The sequence below is a fragment of the Dendropsophus ebraccatus genome, chromosome 11, assembly GCF_027789765.1.
Source record: "Dendropsophus ebraccatus isolate aDenEbr1 chromosome 11, aDenEbr1.pat, whole genome shotgun sequence".
Taxonomy (NCBI): Eukaryota; Metazoa; Chordata; class Amphibia; order Anura; family Hylidae; genus Dendropsophus; species Dendropsophus ebraccatus.
Genome location: NC_091464.1, coordinates 55,795,966 through 55,816,084, shown reverse-complemented (window position 1 = coordinate 55,816,084; position 20,119 = coordinate 55,795,966). Strand labels below are relative to the sequence as shown.

Genomic DNA, 20,119 nt, shown 5'->3' with positions numbered 1-20,119 from the left:
GGGAAACACATAAGCTGTATGGGAGTACTCATCCAGGCCACAGAGTGAGGTCAGCAGACTGGCATGTGCTCACAGAGCAAAGAGCAATAAACAATAGTAGAGGACACAGCTGCAAAAGTAAACAATATTTCTAATAAGAGCATTTGTAAAATTGCTTACTTTTGCATTATCTAACAAAAAATTTTAGGAGGTGAAAATACCCCTTTAAGAACTTGCTGTTTTCTTGCTTCTAATATATGTGCGAATGGTACCTAACCATAGTGAAGTACAGGAGGCGTCTTTGTCAGCATCGTAAGCATATATATTCCAAACCAATCACTGAATGACAGAACTGGATCAAGATGAAAAAAAGATGCAAGAAAATAAAAATTTTAATTCCCTCAAGTACTTGTGGCTCTGATGACTGCTTGATTGTATTCCCTACAGATTTCAACACTGATATTTTTTTAGAACAAAATTATGTGAAAGTCAAGTGTTTTTTTTTTACTTATTTATTCTAATTTATAATGACTTCATTGCAAGGTTTCAGAGTATTTTGCTATTTTGAAGGGATAATAAAAATATAATAAATATGTAGAATTTGCCCTATTCCATCCTCTACTACTGTGGTCACAATGTAGCTGCGCTATTAAGGTCAATTGAGACCATAGATGAAATCTTAGGAGGTTTTTTTCTGTAGTTAAGAACACAGGGAACTTTAGACTCATTTCCTTTTTCCGCAACACATTGTACCGATTATTATTTCCAGAGGGAAACTTGTAATCAGGAGCGAAGGGTGGAGGGCTTTTATGTGTCAGACCTAGCAATGCAACAGATTACAGGTTTTGTTAGAATGTTCCTATATAATTTAACTGTCTATAGATTATGTGCATTTGTATTAATTATTTTAAGGTGTTAAAAAGTCTCTTACACAAAACAAACTATAATGGAAATAAAACTGAGCTCCACTGTCTGTGTAAATAATCTGCAGTCATAATGGGAACTTTTTATTGTTCATTTTTGTTCAATATGGCCCCTACATGTTACAGAAGTTGACTAATATGTATAAGGACCTTTGTTTCTGCAGGTATGTGGCAAGATTCAAGCATGCATAGATCTAGTTCAGTAGGGAGGGAGAAGTAGCTGTAGGCCTCATCTTTATGGTCAGATTGATTCCCAGGGGTTGCACTAGTGACTAGAGATGAGTGAACCGGGTTTGGGTATTTGATTAGCTGGGGTTGCTGAACTTGAATAAAGCTCTAAGGTTGTCTGGAAAACATGGATACAGCCAATGACTATATCCACATAACCTTAAGGCTTTATCCAAGTTCAGCAGCCACCGCTAATCAAATGCCGAAAGTTCGCGTTCGGATCGACTCGAGCATGCTCGAGGTTCGCTCATCTCTACTGGTGACTCATTTTAAGGCTGTCAGAAATTACTACCCCTAAATCCTTCTCCTCTGCAGTCTTTGTTCTGAGTTGGCAAAGACTGCAGGGGAGAAGGATTTAGGGGTAGCAATTTCTGACAGCCTTAAAATGAGTTCTTAGTGCAAGCACGTGGTGGGGAAAGAAAATCCTATGCTGGGCTGTATAGCTCGAGGTATAACTAAATAGAACAAAGGCCAGATTACCGCTGTAGATTCACTGCTCACTTGGACTCCCACTCCAATATGTGCAGGAATACTGAAACAAAAAGATTTGAATCCAGCGTGCGGTATAAACTGTATCCAAGGCTTTTATTTTCTTCCACCACTACAGTGCACACAGAGTGACATCACCCCCCCCCCCATTAACGCTAACACATTTCAAGTGGATAACACACCCTTAGTCATTGCCTAAGCTTAGTCGTAGCTAGAGGTATAACCAGTAGGAAGAGGGAGATTGTGATCCTGCTGTATAGAGCTCTGGTGAGACCACATCTGAAATACTGGTTCCAGATGTGGTTGGTAAATCTACAATAACAGAATTTAAACCTGCCTGGGATGAACATATATCTATCCTAATAAGAAGAGAATATTCTATGTTTCTACCTAAAAAGTTTGTTTCTCAAAGGTGTCTCAAAGACTGTAGGTGGACATCCCCCCCACACACTTGTGGTGTGGCGTGTTCGACCATCAGTATACGGTTTACGGGGCTCTCCCAACCACCGTGCCAAAACATTGCTGTGTATGAGGAGAACAGGCAGCGGGTAGGAGAGATAACTGACAGCTAACCGATCGTTTAGCCTTCAGTCATTGAAGGTGTATGGCCACCACCTGTAGACTAAAGGCCCCTGATTTCTCACATGATTACGTTTCTTTCCTAGGAGTCTATTATCGTATGCAACAAAATGGTTTTTAATTGACACCAGGCCCTGTCTGTCACTTCTTATAATGTTTGTTAAACTTAATTATGTTATAACATAGCAATAAGCAAAATGCTATCAGAAAAGTATAATACATTTATTAATAGTCCATTAACCATCATGATCTTCATATCCTCAAGCTGCAAACTGACTGCAAATTAATAAAGCAAATATTAATCACATGGAACAAGCTCCACTTTCTGGTTCAGTCTATTTATTAACAATAATAATCTGAAGTACTCAACAACATGAAGCAATTAAAACAAAAAAACATAATTAAAAACTGACCTGTGGGTCATAAATCTGATTCACCACCACAATAATCTACATCCCAGTCTAATTTCCTGAATAATTTGTAGAGAAAACATCTTACTCGTGTGTATACTCAAAACTGAATAGTAAAAAGTTACTGTCCAAAGGAATTAGATCCACTAATCTCAATCTCGAATGTAAAAGTCCAAAAAAATTTGTATCGCTTTTATCCCAAGAAACTAGGTCTCTCAGTAGCCGGTCAATATAAGGGGCAAAAACCCCTAAAAATGGGTAGTCTTTCCTTTTGGAGAGACTTTTGGATTGGCATATATGCCTAGTCAATGTTCTAAGACCCTTAGTTGGAGTCAAACACTGACTTGAAGGTAACCTAATCTTAACGTGGTGTGAGAACTATTTTGGCTCTTCTTGTTTCTTCTTCCTCCTTCTTCTTCCTCACACAGTGAATAAGTTGATACTAAAAAGTTCTATATTGGTCTCATCTGACCACATGACCTCCCATACCTCCCCTGGATTATCCAGATAGCCACTGGCAAACTTCAAACAGGCCTGGACATGTGCAGGTATGAGCTGGAGGACCCTGCATGCCCTGTATGTTGTAGTGTGTTACTAATCGTAATCTTTGAGACTTTTTGCATTGAAGCCCTACATGAAGCCCTGGATCAAGAAAAATTCATCATGGTTTTTTTTTTCATATTCTAATAATTGCGTCAACAGTTGTTGCCTTCCCACTAAGCTGCTTGTCTATTGTCCTGTAGCCCATTCCAGCCTAGTGCAGGTATATAATTTTGTCCCTAGTGTCCTTAGACAGCCCCTTGGGCTTGCCTATGGTGGAGAAAAGTGTGATTGGTTGAGTGTGTGGACAGGTGTTTTTTTTTTATACAGGTAACAAGTTCAAGCAGAGTGTAGAGTAGGAGGAGCTTCTTAAAGAAAAACTAAGGTCTGTAACAGAAAGAATTCTTGCTGGTTGGTCGGTGATCAAATATTTATTTCATGCAATAAAATGCATGTTAATTATTTAAAAAAAATTATACAATGGGATTTTCTGGAAGTTGGATTCTGTTTCTCACAGGTGAAGTGTGCCTACGATAAAAATTACACACCTCTCCATTCTTTGTAGGTGGGAAAAATTGCAAAATCGGCAGAGTATCAAATACTTATTTTCCCCACTGTATGTCCAATAAGGCACATCATGTTTCTTCTATAAGTTTTTCTCATGTTTCTTTGCAGATATATGGGTGGATACTGGCAAAAAAGTATGGCAACACGTGCCACATAATGTACCTTGTTTTAAGTCCCGAGGCAGCGAAAGCATCGCGAACTAGTCATGGCTCTAGGCCTTTCAGCATGCTATGCATGACTGACAGGCAAAGAGGCTTCTAACAGGTCAATCATCCATGCAGAGCACGCTGACAGGGAGAGAGCCGTGACTAGTTACAGCCCAGACTCCTTCTCAATGAGTAGTTCATGGTTCTCTCCCAGCCTCAGGCACTGGAATAAAAGAACATTTTTTCATATATATTTAATTCCAGTGGTGGAATGCCCTAGGCCGGCAGTGCCTGTCAGACTAACACAGACACAACCAGACAGTGGGCCCTATCTGAACCACCCACTGTCCCTGCCTAATTGCCTCAGCCGACCCTAGGCGGTCGCGGACAACCACGGAGACGTTCCCTGCGCTATATACGTGATACACAAAACAATACGGACAGACGAACACAATAAGGAATAGTAAACCAGGCCGGGTCAAACCACACGGGCAACGTAGTACAAAATCAGTAATCCAAAAGAGTAGTCACAAGTCAGGCAGAAGGTCAGAAAAATGAGTAGCAGTAGGAGGGATAGGATGGGGAGCGCAGGAATATACAAGGGAGAGCTGGGACCAGGAATACACCTAAATTAGCCAGCGCTGGGACTCAGTCTGTGCTTAGCTTTTATGCTGACCAAGAGCCCGGTCTGGATCCTTATTGGCCCGGCGCTCTGATCTTCCAGGTACAGACAGGCAGAGAAACCTGTCAATCACAGCAACAACACAGGTGTAAATTCAAGACCAGGATCTTCTCAGCTTAACTCCTGCATAGCCAGAAGCTGAGAAGCAATCGGGTGTGGCACACAAAGGCAAAACACCAGGTCCAGTTCACACAGGCTACTGCAGATTCCTGACAGTGCCTCTCTTTCGGCAGCTCAAGGTAATCCATCCCAGGGGCATGGCTAAGAAGATGAAAGGCAGGGAAGAAGAAGAGAAAGGCACTGCAGGTCTAGGGAACAGATGCTCTAGGCCCTGTCTCTTTGACATTGTGCCACCGCAATAAAATATCAAATACTGGTACCAGAAGAGAAGGGGACATCGGGACCAGACATGAATTGCCACTGGGGTTAGGGGGTTGTAGGGCAAGTATAATACTTTTGACTCATTTGTTTGATTTGGTTCTCTTTACATTTAAGACTTGTGTGAAAATCTGATGTATTATTAGTTAACATGTATGCAAAAATATAGCAAATTCTGAAGGGTTGACAAACTTTCAAGTACTGCTCTATATTAAATAACTAGAAAATGTACCCAGCGTTGCCCAGGTATAAAGTGTCAGTGTGTTAATTAGATTTGTTCTAAGGTGCCCAGGAGGCCAATCTAAAGGTATTGTTTCATCTGAGTTAATCAGTGGAATTAGTGTATACCTGTAGTGCATAGTTGGAGGGGTTCTGTATACCCACAGTGTATACTTTTTAGGGATCTTGCATATCTGTAGTGTATATATCTGTATACCTGTAGTGTGTAGTTGGGGGGCTGTATACCTGTAGTGTATAGTTGAGGGAGGTCCTGTATACCAGTAGTGTATAGTTGGTGAAGATCCTGTATACCTGTACTGTAGAGTTCGGGGGTCCTGTATACCTGTAGTATATAGTTCGGGAATCCTGTATACCTGTAGTATAAAGTTGGTGCTGTATACCTGTAATGTATAGTTGGTGGAGGTCTTGTATATCTGTAGTTTATAGTTTGAGGGTCCTGGATACCTGTAGTGTATAGTTGGTGGAGGTCTTGTATACCTGTAGTATATAGTTCGGGGGTCCTGTATACCTGTAGTGTATAGTTTGAGGGTCCTGTATACCTGTAGTATATAGTTGGTGGAGGTCCTGTATACCTGTAGTGTAAAGTTTTGGGTTCCTGTATACCTGTAGTGTATAGTCTGGGGTCCTATATACCTGTAGTATATAGTTGGTGGAGTTCCTGTATACCTGTAGTGTATAGTTTTGGGGTCCTGTATACCTGTAGTGTATAGTTTGGGGTCCTGTATACCTCTAGTATATAGTTGGTGGAGGTCCTGTATACCTGTAGTGTATAGTTTTGGGGTCCTGTATACCTGTAGTGTATAGTCTGGGGTCCTATATACCTGTAGTATATAGTTGGTGGAGTTCCTGTATACCTGTAGTGTATAGTTTTGGGGTCCTGTATACCTGTAGTGTATAGTTTGGGGTCCTGTATACCTGTAGTATATAGTTGGTGGAGGTCCTGTATACCTGTAGTGTATAGTTTTGGGGTCCTGTATACCTGTAGTGTAAAGTTTGGGGTCCTGTATACCTGTAGTATATAGTTGGTGGAGGTCCTGTATACCTGTAGTCTATAGTTTTGGGGTCCTGTATACCTGTAGTGTAAAGTTTGGGGTCCTGTATACCTGTAGTATATAGTTGGTGGAGGTCCCGTGCACCTGAAGTGTATAGTTTTGGGGTTCTGTATACCTGCAGGGTCGTATTTACCATTAGGCACCCATGGTCTGGTGCCTAGGGTAGCACCTTGCAGAGGGGCAGTACCCTCCCGTTCAGACTTGCCAGAAAATCTGGTGTCTTTTCCAAGGGCGGTATTGGTCAGGTCTGCTATAGCGGTGTTATCCAGTCACACTATGGCGGTATTGGTCAGGTCTGGTATGGCAGTGTTATTTGCTCACAGTGTGTCGGTATTGGTCAGGTCTGGTATGGCGGTGTTATCCAGTCACAGTATGGCGATATTGGTCAGGTCTGGTATGGTGGTGTTCTCCAGTCACAGTGTGGCGGTATTGTTCAGGTCTGGTATAGTGGTGTTATCCAGTCACAGTATGGCGGTATTGGTCAGGTCTGGTATGGCAGTGTTACCCAGTCACAGTATGGCGGTATTTGTCAGGTCTGGTATGGCAGTTATATCCAGTCACAGTATGGGGGTATTGAACAGGTCTGGTATGGCAGTGTTATCCAGTCACAGTATGGCGGTATTGGTCAGGTCTGGTATGGCGGTGTTATCCAGTCAACAGTATGGCGGTATTGGTCAGGTCTGGTATGGCAGTGTTATCCAGTCACAGTATCGCTGTATTGGTCAGGTCTGGTATGGCGGTGTTATCCAGTCACAGTAAGGCGGTATTGGTCAGGCCTGGTGTGGCGGTGTTATCCAGTCACAGTATGGCGGCATTGGTCAGGTCTGGTATGGCAATGTTATCCAGTCACAGTATGGTGGTATTGGTCAGGTCTGGTATGGCAGTGTTATCCAGTCACAGTGTGGCCATATTGGTCAGGTCTGGTGTGGCGGTGTTGGTCAGGTCTGGTATGGCGGTGTTATTCAGTCACAGTATGGCGGTATTGGTCAGGTGTGGTATGACAGTATTATCCAGTCACAGTATGGAGGTATTGGTCAGGTCTGGTATGGCGGTGTTAAATTTGACGTCTGGAGCTATCATCTACCAATCTTGATGCTAATTGGTGAGTGAGGATGGGGCGTCCTCAGGTTTAGTGCTTAGGGCAGCAGCAGCTGGTAATACTGCCCTGTATACATGTACTGTATAGATGAAGTAGGGGGCCCTGTATGCATGTACTGTATAGATAGAGTAGGGGGCCCTGTATATATGTACTGTATAGATGGAGTAGGGGGTCTACCAGTTATTTCTGTGGATGTTGTGAGGCAGCTAGCCCTGGAATGCAGATTCCAGCTCCCTGTGAAAATGAAAGTAGTAATCCTATTGGTTGCTAAGGCTCCCAACTGCCGTTTCTCCTGGGCAGAGCTGCAGCTAATTATGTCAACTTGTGTGTGCAGTGTGGAGATTTTCCCATTCATCTCTATGGGGCATGGCACTTCCCCCTCCCCCTCCCCTCCTGTACATCTGGCGGGGATCGGACCTTTGCTCTAACCTTCCCGGGCACCCAATGTATCTCTGTGCCAAATTTGGGGTCAAACGGTTCAAGCGTTTGGAAGTGTATATGGGACAGACAGACAGACTTTCATTTTTATGATATAGATTAGACAGTTGTAAATCACACATATATGGCTATTTATAGAGACTTTTATTTTTTCATCTTATGCTGTGTTTACCCGCAACGATTATCGCGCAAATTTGCGCGATAACGATTGAATTCGAACGATAATCGTACGTGTAAACGCAGCGAACGATCAAACGACGAACGAGAAATCGTTCATTTTGATCTTACAACATGTTCTCAAATCGTCGTTCGCAATAAATTCGCAGATTATTCCGTGTAAACAGTTGTTCGCCGATTTAACCAATGTGTGAGATAGGCTTAAGCGATCGCAAAACAAATTTCCGTACGATATATCGTACCGGCTAAATGCTGACCGTTATGAAAAAAAAAAATTGGTACTCCGACATCGTTAATCGTACGATCGGTCTAATTATCGTTTCGTGTAAACGCAGCATTATTCCAGATCAAATAGAGTTATAATATGCTAAATAAAAAGACTGTATCACCCTAGAGAGGAAATCATAATAGAGCCCAATTTTAACTTGGGTTCTGAGGCCTAAAAATGGTTCTCTCTTGTGTAGCACTTTGTGGTGTCAATCAGTTAGCAGTGACTGGTGATGGAATAATAGAAGTACAGTACATCAGTGAAGTGCAGCCATGTTGGTTGTCACTTTTGAACGATTTTCTCAGAAACTGATGACTTATATTGTATGAAACTGAGTGCAATGTAAAGTGATATTAGTGCATCATATATGTATGCCAACAACAATACAAATTACCATAATAGCATAAAACAGACCTATAAAGTGCAAGGGCTATGGTTTATGCTGTGGCACGTATGTGCAAAGTAAACATTATTCAACAAGCAACAATACCAAGTATGCTTGATGTCCCAGCTTGTCGGCCTCTACCTCAGTGGGGTCTGTATCAGTAAAGTCCAGCAAATATTTAAACCCTTTTGGCATCATTGATACATGATTAGAGATGAGCGAGTACTAAAATGCTCGGGTGCTCGATACGAATATTTCCCAATGCTCGGGTGAACGTTTCGAGTAACAAACCCCATTGAAGTCGATAAGAAACTCGAGCATTTTTGCAGGGGACCAAAGCTCTGCACAGAAAAGGTTGTGTGAAAACTTGGAAACCTCAAAAAATGATGGAAACAGCACGGAAATGGACAGGAAACAGCAGGGGCACAGCCAGCAGACCTCCATGTGATTAATGGCTGTCAGTGGGTGAAGACGCACAGCACTGCATATACTGTTAGTAGCTGTGCTTTGCTGATTCCCACTCCTTTTTCCTGCATTAGAGCCCTCACAGCACAGTGAGGATAGGTATAGCTGAACTACAGATCCCAGCCAGCCAAGAGAATGTCAGCAACAGGACAATTTGACTACTGACAGCAGATTTGGGGGTAGTCCTGTAGAGTATGTGTGTAACTGGTGCTGTTTTTGTAAGGCACCACGTGCACAGGACACAGCACAGTGAGGAAAGATATAGCAGCAGCAGTTTTGGGGGTATTTGTATAGACCAGGGTTTCTTAACCTGAGGCACACATACCTTAGGTACGAGGCACAGGTTGAGGGGGTACGTGGGAGCTGTAAAAAAAACAAAAACTTTTCATTTTAGTGCCAGGCTATTTCCATCATGCCCTGATGCCAATCACCACCGCTACTGACACTACCCACCTGGTGACATGGGGGCTTGGTTATGCTGCTGGGGAATGGAAGGAGAGCGTGCACACAGCCTCAGGAGCATCACTTATTGGTCATCAGTAACCGCTCTAAGCCCACCCTCCCCTAGCTTCCCCGACCAGCCTCCTCCTTCCTGCTTCAGCAACCAGTCAGTTTGCACAAAAATCAGAGACTTCTTTGCCGATGTGCAGCCTGCTCGCCATATGTGCGAGTGTGGGGGCAAGGCAAAGGGCAAAGGGGACATGGCCTCATCTTCTGCCTGATTTGCCATTGTAAAAATCTATACCTGCTCAGACTTGTAGATTTCACCAAATATAATGAAAGATGTGCACCTCTAAAGAAATCTGCCATGGGGCATGTCAGCAGGGGTTTAGGTAAGACTGGTATACAGATACACGGTTCTTAATAAATCCCCCCTGATGGGCCTACAGAGGTTACCCGTTAGTCTGTAAGTGTTTTTATAGCAGCCACTAAGGCTTCTTTAGCTAGGCTGCTGCATTTATAGGGATGGCATGACAGCTGGACTCCCATGCCAATCCTGGGGGTTTAACCCATTGTATGCATAATCACTAGAAAAAAAAATTAAAACTGTGCGAGAATCAAGGTAAGAAAATAACCTACATCCTCAGCGCCCCGTGTGCTATAGTGGCATATTAGCAGGTTAGATACTTCTAACCTGCTGATAGTTTCCCTTTAATGCCTCGCTGATCTCTGAGAATACAGTCAGTGGTGGGGGCTTTTCTGTAGTTCACCTCAGGCAGCAGAGTAGCTTGATTCACCCATGACTACAGATCCCAGCAAATTCCCTATTAAACTGCTTGGGTATATGCAGGGATACCCACCACCATCTGTACTGTGCCCACCACAAGACCTGTGAACCACGGAACCACTTGTGTGTAGTCTGATGGTTTTCTCATATTATAGGTGTTTTTTTTATAGTATTAATCTGTACAAAAGTATATTCATACATAAAAAACATAAAAACCTTAAAAATAGCCCTAAATTATTATTATTATTAATCTAAATCCAGTTTATTGTACTTATTCTGAAGCTGAGAGGCAGCGATCCCTCTGATCATGGTCAGTATAGTAAATAGAATTGCAGACAATAAACGAAGCAACACCAACATAAATTCAAATTCTTTAATCAATATGCAACATTGTAATGAAATATTACCGGCTGGCTCTTGAATAGTTAATCCGGTGACTCTCAGGTCAGGTCTGGTGGAGACCACAGAACGTGCTGCAGTCATTCCCACCCGTCCTCTATTATCCTGGTCTGAGAGTCACCGGACCTAAAGATCCAGAGGAAGGCGAAGAAACCCCCCGGAGACTTCTACCTCAGGGGGAAAAAAATTCCTTCCTGACCCCACAAGTGGCGATCAGATCTGATCTCAACTGGATCACATCTAGCCTGCTGTATATATATATATATATATATAGGATGAGGAGACTCCTCGCTGTAATGAATGAAAAACAGAGACATTAATGCTGCACAATATGTTGTCCCTATAGAAATAACTATTATTATTACATATACATCCATATTATATACAGTACATGTCCTGCCCACAGAGCTTACACTCTAATATACAGTACATGTCCTGCCCACAGAGCTTACACTCTAATATACAGTACATGTCCTGCCCACAGAGCTTACACTCTAATATACAGTACAGGTCCTGCCCACAGAGCTTACAATCTAATATATAATACATGTCCTGCCCACAGAGCTTACACTCTAATATACAGTACATGTCCTGCCCACAGGGATTACACTCTAATATACAGTACATGTCCTGCCCACAGAGCTTACACTCTAACATACAGTACATGTCCTGCCCACAGAGCTTACACCCTAATATACAGTACATGTCCTGCCCACAGAGCTTACACTCTAATATACAGTACATGTCCTGCCCACAGAGCTTACACTCTAATATACAGTACATCTCCTGCCCACAGAGCTTACACTCTAATATACAGTACATGTCCTGCCCACAGAGCTTACACTCTAATATACAGTACATGTCCTGCCCACAGAGCTTACACTCTAATATACAGTACATGTCCTGCCCACAGAGCTTACAATCTAATATACAGTACATGTCCTGCCCACAGAGCTTATACTCTAATATACAGTACATGTCCTGCCCACAGAGCTTACACTCTAATATACAGTACATGTCCTGCCCACAGGGATTACACTCTAATATACAGTACATGTCCTGCCCACAGAGCTTACACTCTAATATACAGTACATGTCCTGCCCACAGAGCTTACACTCTAATATACAGTACATGTCCTGCCCACAGAGCTTACACTCTAATATACAGTACATGTCCTGCCCACAGGGATTACACTCTAATATACAGTACATGTCCTGCCCACAGAGCTTACACTCTAATTTACAGTACATCTCCTGCCCACAGAGCTTACACTCTAATATACAGTACATCTCCTGCCCACAGAGCTTACACTCTAATATATAATATAATCTCTGCTCCTAAGAGCTCACAGAGTAACACAGGCCCTCCTCTTAAGAGCTTACAGGCTTATATTTAGTACATGACTACATGTCTGCCCCGAGGAGCTTACAATCTAATGTACACTACAATACCCCACTCCTAAGAGCTTGCACTGCAATGTACCATACAGATGTCACCAGTGTTATCATGAACACGACAAAGGATTTCATGGTAACACAAGCTACATGTGTAGAGGCCCTGCTCCCCGCAGGAGCTTACAATCTAATATACAACCTACCACACAGCAGACATACAACAGAGAGTAAGCTGTATACACAAGAACAGCCATTATAAAAGGGTTTTCCAGGGAATGATGGCCAATGCTGTGTACAGACCTTAACTCAACTTTCCTTGGAAAACCCCTTTAAAGGGGTTGTCCGGCGCTAAAAAATTATTCACAGAATAACACACATTACAAAGTTATACAACTTTGTAATGTATGTTATGTCTGTGAATGGCCCCCTTCCCCGTGTCCCACCACCCCCACCCGTGTACCCGGAAGTGCGGTGCGCTATACATACCTGTCACGTGCCGACCACGGTCTCCGATCCTCAGCAGTGACGTCTTCTTCGGGCGGCCAGCGGATCTTCCCGAGTGCTGGCCGCCCTCTGCAGCGTCAGCTACAGTTATGCTCAGCCAATCGCGGCTGAGCTTCGGATGACGCTGCAGAGGGCGGCCAGCACTCGGGAAGATCCGCTGGCCGCCCGAAGAAGACGTCACTGCTGAGGATCGGAGACCGTGGTCGGCACGTGACAGGTATGTATAGCGCACCACACTTCCGGGTACACGGGTGGGGGTGGTGGGACACGGGGAAGGGGGCCATTCACAGACATAACATACATTACAAAGTTGTATAACTTTGTAATGTGTGTTATTCTGTGAATAATTTTTTAGCGCCGGACAACCCCTTTAAGGCCATGTTCACAAGTGTGCCCAGATGGGGTGTTTACTAAACTTATTTTAGCTCTACGTGTGAACAAGGCCTAAGTGAAGAGCTCCCTACCTGGATGTGTCTTCTCCAAGCTGCCAACCTGTAAATAACAGCAGAAGCCTCAGCTACAACTGTATATTCTGCACCATGTGTGACATCATGAGCCTTGTGCTTGTGATGTCATCATAACTGCTGCTGTTGTTTATGCATCAAGCTTACAATCAGTGATAAGTGCTCAGCTGTGATTGGTTGCTATGGGCAACAAAGGACATTAGTGCTCAGCTGTGATGGGTTGCTATGGGCAATAAAGGACATTAGTGCTCAGCTGTGATTGGTTGCTATGGGCCACAAAGGACATTAGTGCTCAGCTGTGATTGGTTGCTATGGGCCACAAAGGACATTAGTGCTCAGCTGTGATTGGTTGCTATGGGCCACAAAGGACATTAGTGCTCAGCTGTGATTGGTTGCTATGGGCCACAAAGGACATTAGTGCTCAGCTGTGATTGGTTGCTATGGGCCACAAAGGACATTAGTGCTCAGCTGTGATTGGTTGCTATGGGCAACAAAGGACATTCCTGCTGTAAGACTGCAAATTATCCAAACGAAATATTTCAGCCATTTTCAATCAATGCAGGATGGTCAACGGTCCATATTTATAGGGTGCAAACAAATTAACATCCATCCATATTCATGAACTAATAAATGTATAAAGTGCTAAGGCCCCGTTGACACTGAGCAAGAACGTCGGAATTGTGCGGCCCGCTTCCTCCAGTCTCCGCTCAAAGAAATGACATGTCATTTCTTTGAGCGGGGAGCGGCGGCAGCTGAGAAGTGCGCGCCCTCTCCTTTACTCACAGTGAGACACTGAGGACGGCGGGCCACACAATACCGACGTTCTTGCTCAGTGTGAACGGGTCCTATCAGTGCATTGAAGTTGCGCATGCTGCTATGTACTCTAAGAAGTAACTTCTTAGAGGACATTGCAGGTTGAAGGGATATGTGAAAGGTGCAAAAAAACAAACAAACAAAAAAAAACTTTTGCTTTTGGAGCAGGTACATTGCCATCATTCATCAATATCCTGACACCAATCACTGCTGCTCCACCTTCCTTTCCCCTGCAGCAGCTCTCCGGCATTCTGTACAGGGGGCGGGAGGATATCACAGGGGAACGGAAGGAGAGCCGGCGCATGGCTGCAGAAGCGTCACTGATTGGTCCGCAGTGACAGCTCCGAGCACGCCCTCTGGTAGCTCCTCCCACCAGCCTTGTCCTTCCCACTTTAGCACCTGCTGCGCAACTCTGGCAAAGAGAAACGTATCTACTTACAAGGGACATGTGTCTAGCTGCAAGGGGGGGGGGGGGGGTTATATGGCAGCAAGGGGACATGTATCCGGCTACAGGGGGGAAGTATCTAGCTACAAAGAGACATGTATCTGGCTGCAAGGGGGGGGGAGGGTATATGGCTGTAAGGGGACATGTGTCCAGCTACAGGGGGGAAGTATCTAGCTGCAAAGGGGGGGGTATACGGCTGTAAGGGGGGGAGGGTATATGGCAGCAAGGGGACATGTGTCCAGCTACAGGGGGGGAAGTATCTAGCTGCAAAGGGGGGGGGGTATACGGCTGTAAGGGGACATGTATCCGGCTACAGGGGGGAAGTATCTAGCTGCAAAGAGACATGTATCCGGCTACAAGGGGAAGTATCTAGCTGCAAAGAGACATATATATGGCTGCAAGGGGGGGGGGGGGGGTATACGGCTGTAAGGGGACATGTGTCCGGCTACAGGGGGGAAGTATCTAGCTGCAAAGAGACATGTATCCGGCTACAAGGGGAAGTATCTAGCTGCAAAGAGACATATATATGGCTGCAAGGGGGGGGGGGGGGGAGGGTATATGGCTGTAAGGGGACATGTGTCTGGCTACAAGGAGGATGTATATGGCCCCGTTCCCACTGAGCAAAGGTAGCGGAATTCCGCGACGGAATTGTCCGCCGCGGAATGCCGTTAGCCTCCCGCTCATAATGGGAGTCTATGGGAGGCGCGTGCTCCTGCTCTGTACGCGCTGAAGAATGAATATGTTCATTCTTCAGCGCGTACAGAGCAGGAGCGCGCACCTCCCATAGACTCCCATTATGAGCGGGAGGCTAACGGCATTCCGCGGCGGACAATTCTGTTGCGGAATTCCGCTACCTTTGCTCAGTGGGAACGGGGCCTATGGCTGCAAGGGGACATGGTTGCATGTGGTTGCATTTGGCACTTGGTTGCATGTGTCATACCTGGGGGGCACATCTGGCTGCAAGATGCATACCTGCTACTGGGGGCCTTTCTGACTAAAGGGGGTATGTCTGGGTACAGGAAACATTGCATCTGGACACTGGGCAGGCATTATTACTGGCCACAGGCGCAGTTATTATTGTGAGGGGGGGGGGGGGGGGGGGGGTAAAAATAGCTAATATTAGCACCTGTATGTCCTGCAGGAAGTAGTGTATTCTTTTCAGTCTGATACATTGCTCTCTGCTGCCACCTCTGTCCATGTCAGGAACTGTCCAGAGCAGGAGCAAATCCCCATAGAAAACCACTCCTGCTCTTCAGACTGGAAAGAATACACCAGTTCCTGCAGGACATACAGCAGCTGATACATACTATAAGACTTTTTAGAAAAAAGAACAGCATCTCTCATTGGTGTACAGAATCACAAAATACAACAATAGCCCTTGACTTACCACAGCTGTGTAACATACATAAATATATACCGTGACATCTTGTGGTAAAACCTGAGAATGCACCTTCATTAACACGCTACTTTATAGTACAGAACTTTTAGGACAGGTGCCCAAACTAGAAACACCCATGGTGGGACACCACAGTGCGTGGTTGCGGATCCGCGACCATGGTCAATTTTAGGGACCATTGAAGTGAATGCAGCCGTTCACATGATCCATGACGCGACCCACACGCGAAAAAATAGAACATGTCCTAGTACGGATCGTGACACGGATCAGATACCACCCCCCCCCCCCCCCCGAGCTGATAGGAGAGTATGATGTGCTCTCCTGTCTTTGCATCTACTACTCACCTATTCCCCCGTGCAGACCAGCGTAGACCTTCCTGGCAGCGTAGTCCAGGGCACTTCCCTTGAGCGTTTGTAGCCGGTCTGCACAGGGGAATAGGTGAGTAGTAGATGCGATGACAGGAGAGCACATCATGCTCTACTGTCATCTCTGCAGCCGGGGGGGGGGGGAGGGGCTCCGGCTAGGGGATCCGTGCCGCGATCCTGAGGGGAATCGTGGCACGGATTGTGTGAATGAGCCCTTAGGGTAGCTTCACAAGTACCGTATCGCTGCGTTTTTATCGCTGCATTTTTGGTGCGATTTTTACATGCGAGTATTGATTTTCACATGAAAATCGAAACTCGCATGTAAAAATCGCACCAAACACGCAGCGATAAATACGCAGTGATACGGTACATGTGAAGGCACCCTCAGGCTGACATTTTTTACAACTAACAAAACACAGTAATCACTGAACTTAAGGAGAACAGTGAAAAAAACTCCAATGAAATACTCAATCAAGAGTCTCCACTGATGCCCCCCAAAATTAAAATATGCAAAACAGGAGTCCGTGGAGTCTCGGTTGCGAGTCTCAAAACACGGGATAGCCAGATATCTCTAGCCTGTTGCCACGGGGTGCCTCCATGATGGGGAGAGCACCACACCATCCTGATAAATAACCCCTTAAGTCCCACTCGGTTGCGAGTATTGGAACATAAACACCAGTGTGGCCCCTTTTTGTCAATGTCTAACTCAAGGTGCGAGTATTGCAATCATGACAAGGGCTTGCCAGGGCAGGCTTCCACCCACAGACAGCCGTTTTGGGGTATTTGCCCCTCGTCAGTGTGGAGTAGGATTCTGGCTAGTTGGGGCAATAGCAAATCGACCAACAAAACACAGTTATCACTGAACTCAAGGAGAACAGTGAAAAAAACTCCAATGAAGTACTCAATCAAGAGTCTCCACTGATGCCCCAAAAAATTTAAATATACAAAACAAGAGTCCGTGGAGTCTCGGTTGCAAGTCTCAAAACACGGGATAGCCAGATATCTCTAGCCTGTTGCCACGGGGTGCCTCCATGATGGGGAGAGCACCACACCATCCTGATAAATAGTTCCTTAAGTCCCAAGTCCCTTAAGACATTTTTTACAGCTCCAGCAGATGTCCTGAGGACTATCCTCTCATCTGACCAATAGCCCACTTAGAGTTCTGCAAGCTGCTCATTTCTGGTGCTATCCTATTTCTGCCCGGCCCAATACATGTGTGTTTACACAGAGAGATTTATCTGACAGATTTTTGAAGCCAAAGCCAGAAACAGACTATAAACAGGGAACAGGTCAAAAAGGAAAGACTCTTTTCAAATCCATTCCTGGCTTTGGCTTCAAAAATCTGTCAGATAAATCTGTCTAAACGCTCCACAAGGGTACGTGCACATTGAGTAATTTTGACGGAAACTCCATTGCGGAATTCTCAGCTCGGGCCCGCTCGCTGACTGTGGCGGGCATGTGTCTCCGCCCATGTCATAGACTCCATTGTATGCACAGGCGGATTCCGCCCTCCGTCCAAAGAATGAACTTGATCATTCTTTGGACGGATGAAAGAATCCGCCCTTACATAGAATGGAGTCTATGACACGGGCGGAGACGCATGCCCGCCACAGTCAGCGAGAGGGCCCGAGCTGAGAATTCTGCAATGGAGTTTCCGTCAAAATTACTCAGTGTGCACGTACCCTTAGGCAGCATGTGATTAGATACCTGTGACAAAGGCATAAAACAGTGTGAACCTAGCCTAACCTGCATTAATTTTTAAATATTTGACAGTTTGAGGGTACAAACACACACACTGTATATGCAGCAGATACGCAGCAAATACGCAGCAGATACGCAGCAGATTTGATGCTGTGTTCAGTTATTTAGATCTAATCTGCTGCGTATTTGCTGCGTATCGCAGCAGTAAATACGCTGCGTATACGGTGTGTGTTTGTACAAGGGTACAAACACACACAGCGTATACGCAGCAGATTTGATGCTGTGTTCAGTTATTTAGATCTAATCGGCTGCTGCGTATCTGCTGCGTATTTGCTGCATATCGCAGCAGTAAATACGCAGCGTATATGCCATGTGTGTTTGTACCCTTAGGCTGTTTGCACATTTGCCTTTGAGAACTGCAGAAAAAAATGCAGTGAAATAAAAATGTCAGTTCAGTAGTGCAGTGCTCTAGCCGTCCAGGAGCTCAATGCATCAGAATGACTTATAATGCAGGGAATCCCGTCAGAGATAAGCGTTCAGTCTTTGATATGCGGCCAGCACCCAGATCTGTGAATAGGGCCCCATATGTAGCCCAAAAATGTAGCATAGACCCGGCCAATGTGGAGGTGCAGGAACCTAATTGCTTGGTAATTGAAGCAATCTGTGCTGATCTTCCTTGTGTGCTGGGAACCTGTAGCTCACTTTTTGTTTGAGGTTGTGGATGGGGATTTAGTGACGTCACATGTGGGAGGAACTGGTGTTGAAATGCTGAGAGGCTGCATTTGGTCTCTTTCCTGTAAGGTACAGACAGCACAGGGCACCAGGGACAGGTGGGTTATTATGGTGCTTTGATTCCTTTCCAAGAAAGACATACTGGAAAATATTTCTTAGGTTGTGGAAGTAGAATGATCGGTTGCTACTTCCCACAGCCACATTTCAGCAGGTTCTCTCTTTCATAGAACATTAGAGCTACCTTAGTATTGTTCATTATAAGAGATCTTTACTGAGGCATGAGAATTGTAATGAAGATGACACATCCTAGTTGCAGCTTGGACTTGACTTATGAATTGTATTTGTTTCTACGTATAACATAAAACGTCTTCTTTTATCTTCCAGCAGAATGGATAAAGTGGTGGTCTGCCTCCTGGTTCTGGCTGGTATATGTTGTTCATCAGCTGTAAGTCCCACTTCTCTTTGTCAGGTCAAGAAGGGTAAATCTGGGCTCTGTTTCTGTATACTGACATATGTTGATGTGTTTTATTATCGTCATGTTTGTGAACAAGGCCTACACCTAAGGTTTTATATGTAAGATGTATCCAGCATCTGATTCATTGCTAAAGAAAAGAAAAAAAAAAAAAAAAAAAAAAAAAAAAAAAAAAAAAAAAAAGCAGTATGCTATAGTAAATAATTAGAATGTAATTGAGGCGATGGACATGATGAAACTCCATTGTACAATGCATTTAGAAATATATTTAGTTTATTGATACAAATGTACATTGTGTTCCACATATGCTTTTATCCTCTGAGTTATGGAATTGCAACATTATCACAAAGTCCTCATGGGGAAATCTGTGCAGTTTTGTCTGTGTAATGTGCACAGGGCTTTCATGGCTGACCAATGGGACAAGGGCATCTATGGGAGCGCACAGTTGGTTAATGATAGTAGGAGCCCAAAGTCTGACCATGCTTCTGGGGATCACTTTACATTTGTAAGTTTAGGTTTGACTGCAGTTGTGTGTTTTTTTTTTTTTTTTTTTTTTTTTTTTTTTTTTTTGCTGTTGACCAATAACCTTATGCTAAATGCAATGATTTGTATGATTCCCTGAAAACTGCAGGGATTACTGGTTAGTCTGACAGAAGATTTACTTAGATAAGATTTGTTCAGAGACAACAAACGAAGTCCTCTTGAACTGGTTATTTAAAAAGCTAATCTGTGTTGGGTTTCCTAAAACCATCAGTAATAAATACATGTATGCTTATTGCGCAACTGATTTTGACTAACACTAGGGGGGTGGATTTATCAAACTGGTGTAAAGTATTCATAGTTCCCCCTAGCAACCAATCAGATTCCACCTTTCATTTTCCAAAGAGTCTGTGAGGAATGAAAGGTGGAATCTGATTGGTTGCTAGGGGCAACTGAGCCAGTTTCACTTTACATGTTTGATCTCCCCCATTATTTTTTTTTGGGGGGGGGGGCAGGGGTTAATGACTTTTACTGAAAAGATCAGTGGTATATAGAGACTTGGGCCTTATTCACATGTCTGTACAATCTGCCTGTACCATACGACTACAGACTAGTGTTTAGCGAACTTGTCAAACTATTAAGGTTCTGCAACGGTCTCTGAACCCAAGTACTTAGCGTTT

The 20,119-nt window shown here is 44.3% G+C and overlaps 1 protein-coding gene across 6 annotated transcripts in view; it reads left to right on the top strand.

Moving 5' to 3' along the window:
- Positions 1–20,119, top strand: part of SERPINF2 (serpin family F member 2) — a 41,308-nt gene that overhangs the window by 6,361 nt on the left and 14,828 nt on the right. Inside the window, exons 1-2 of one of the 6 annotated variants that reach the window (XM_069945605.1) lie at positions 13,577–13,623; positions 18,872–18,932. In XM_069945605.1, coding sequence (XP_069801706.1) covers positions 13,592–13,623; positions 18,872–18,932 — 93 coding nt within the window. In that variant the 5' untranslated portion in view covers positions 13,577–13,591. Of the gene's footprint in view, positions 1–13,576; positions 13,624–18,539; positions 18,586–18,645; positions 18,699–18,871; positions 18,933–20,119 lie in introns of those variants that run through there. The other 5 variants (XM_069945606.1, XM_069945607.1, XM_069945604.1 and 2 more) reach the window with 5 other exon arrangements.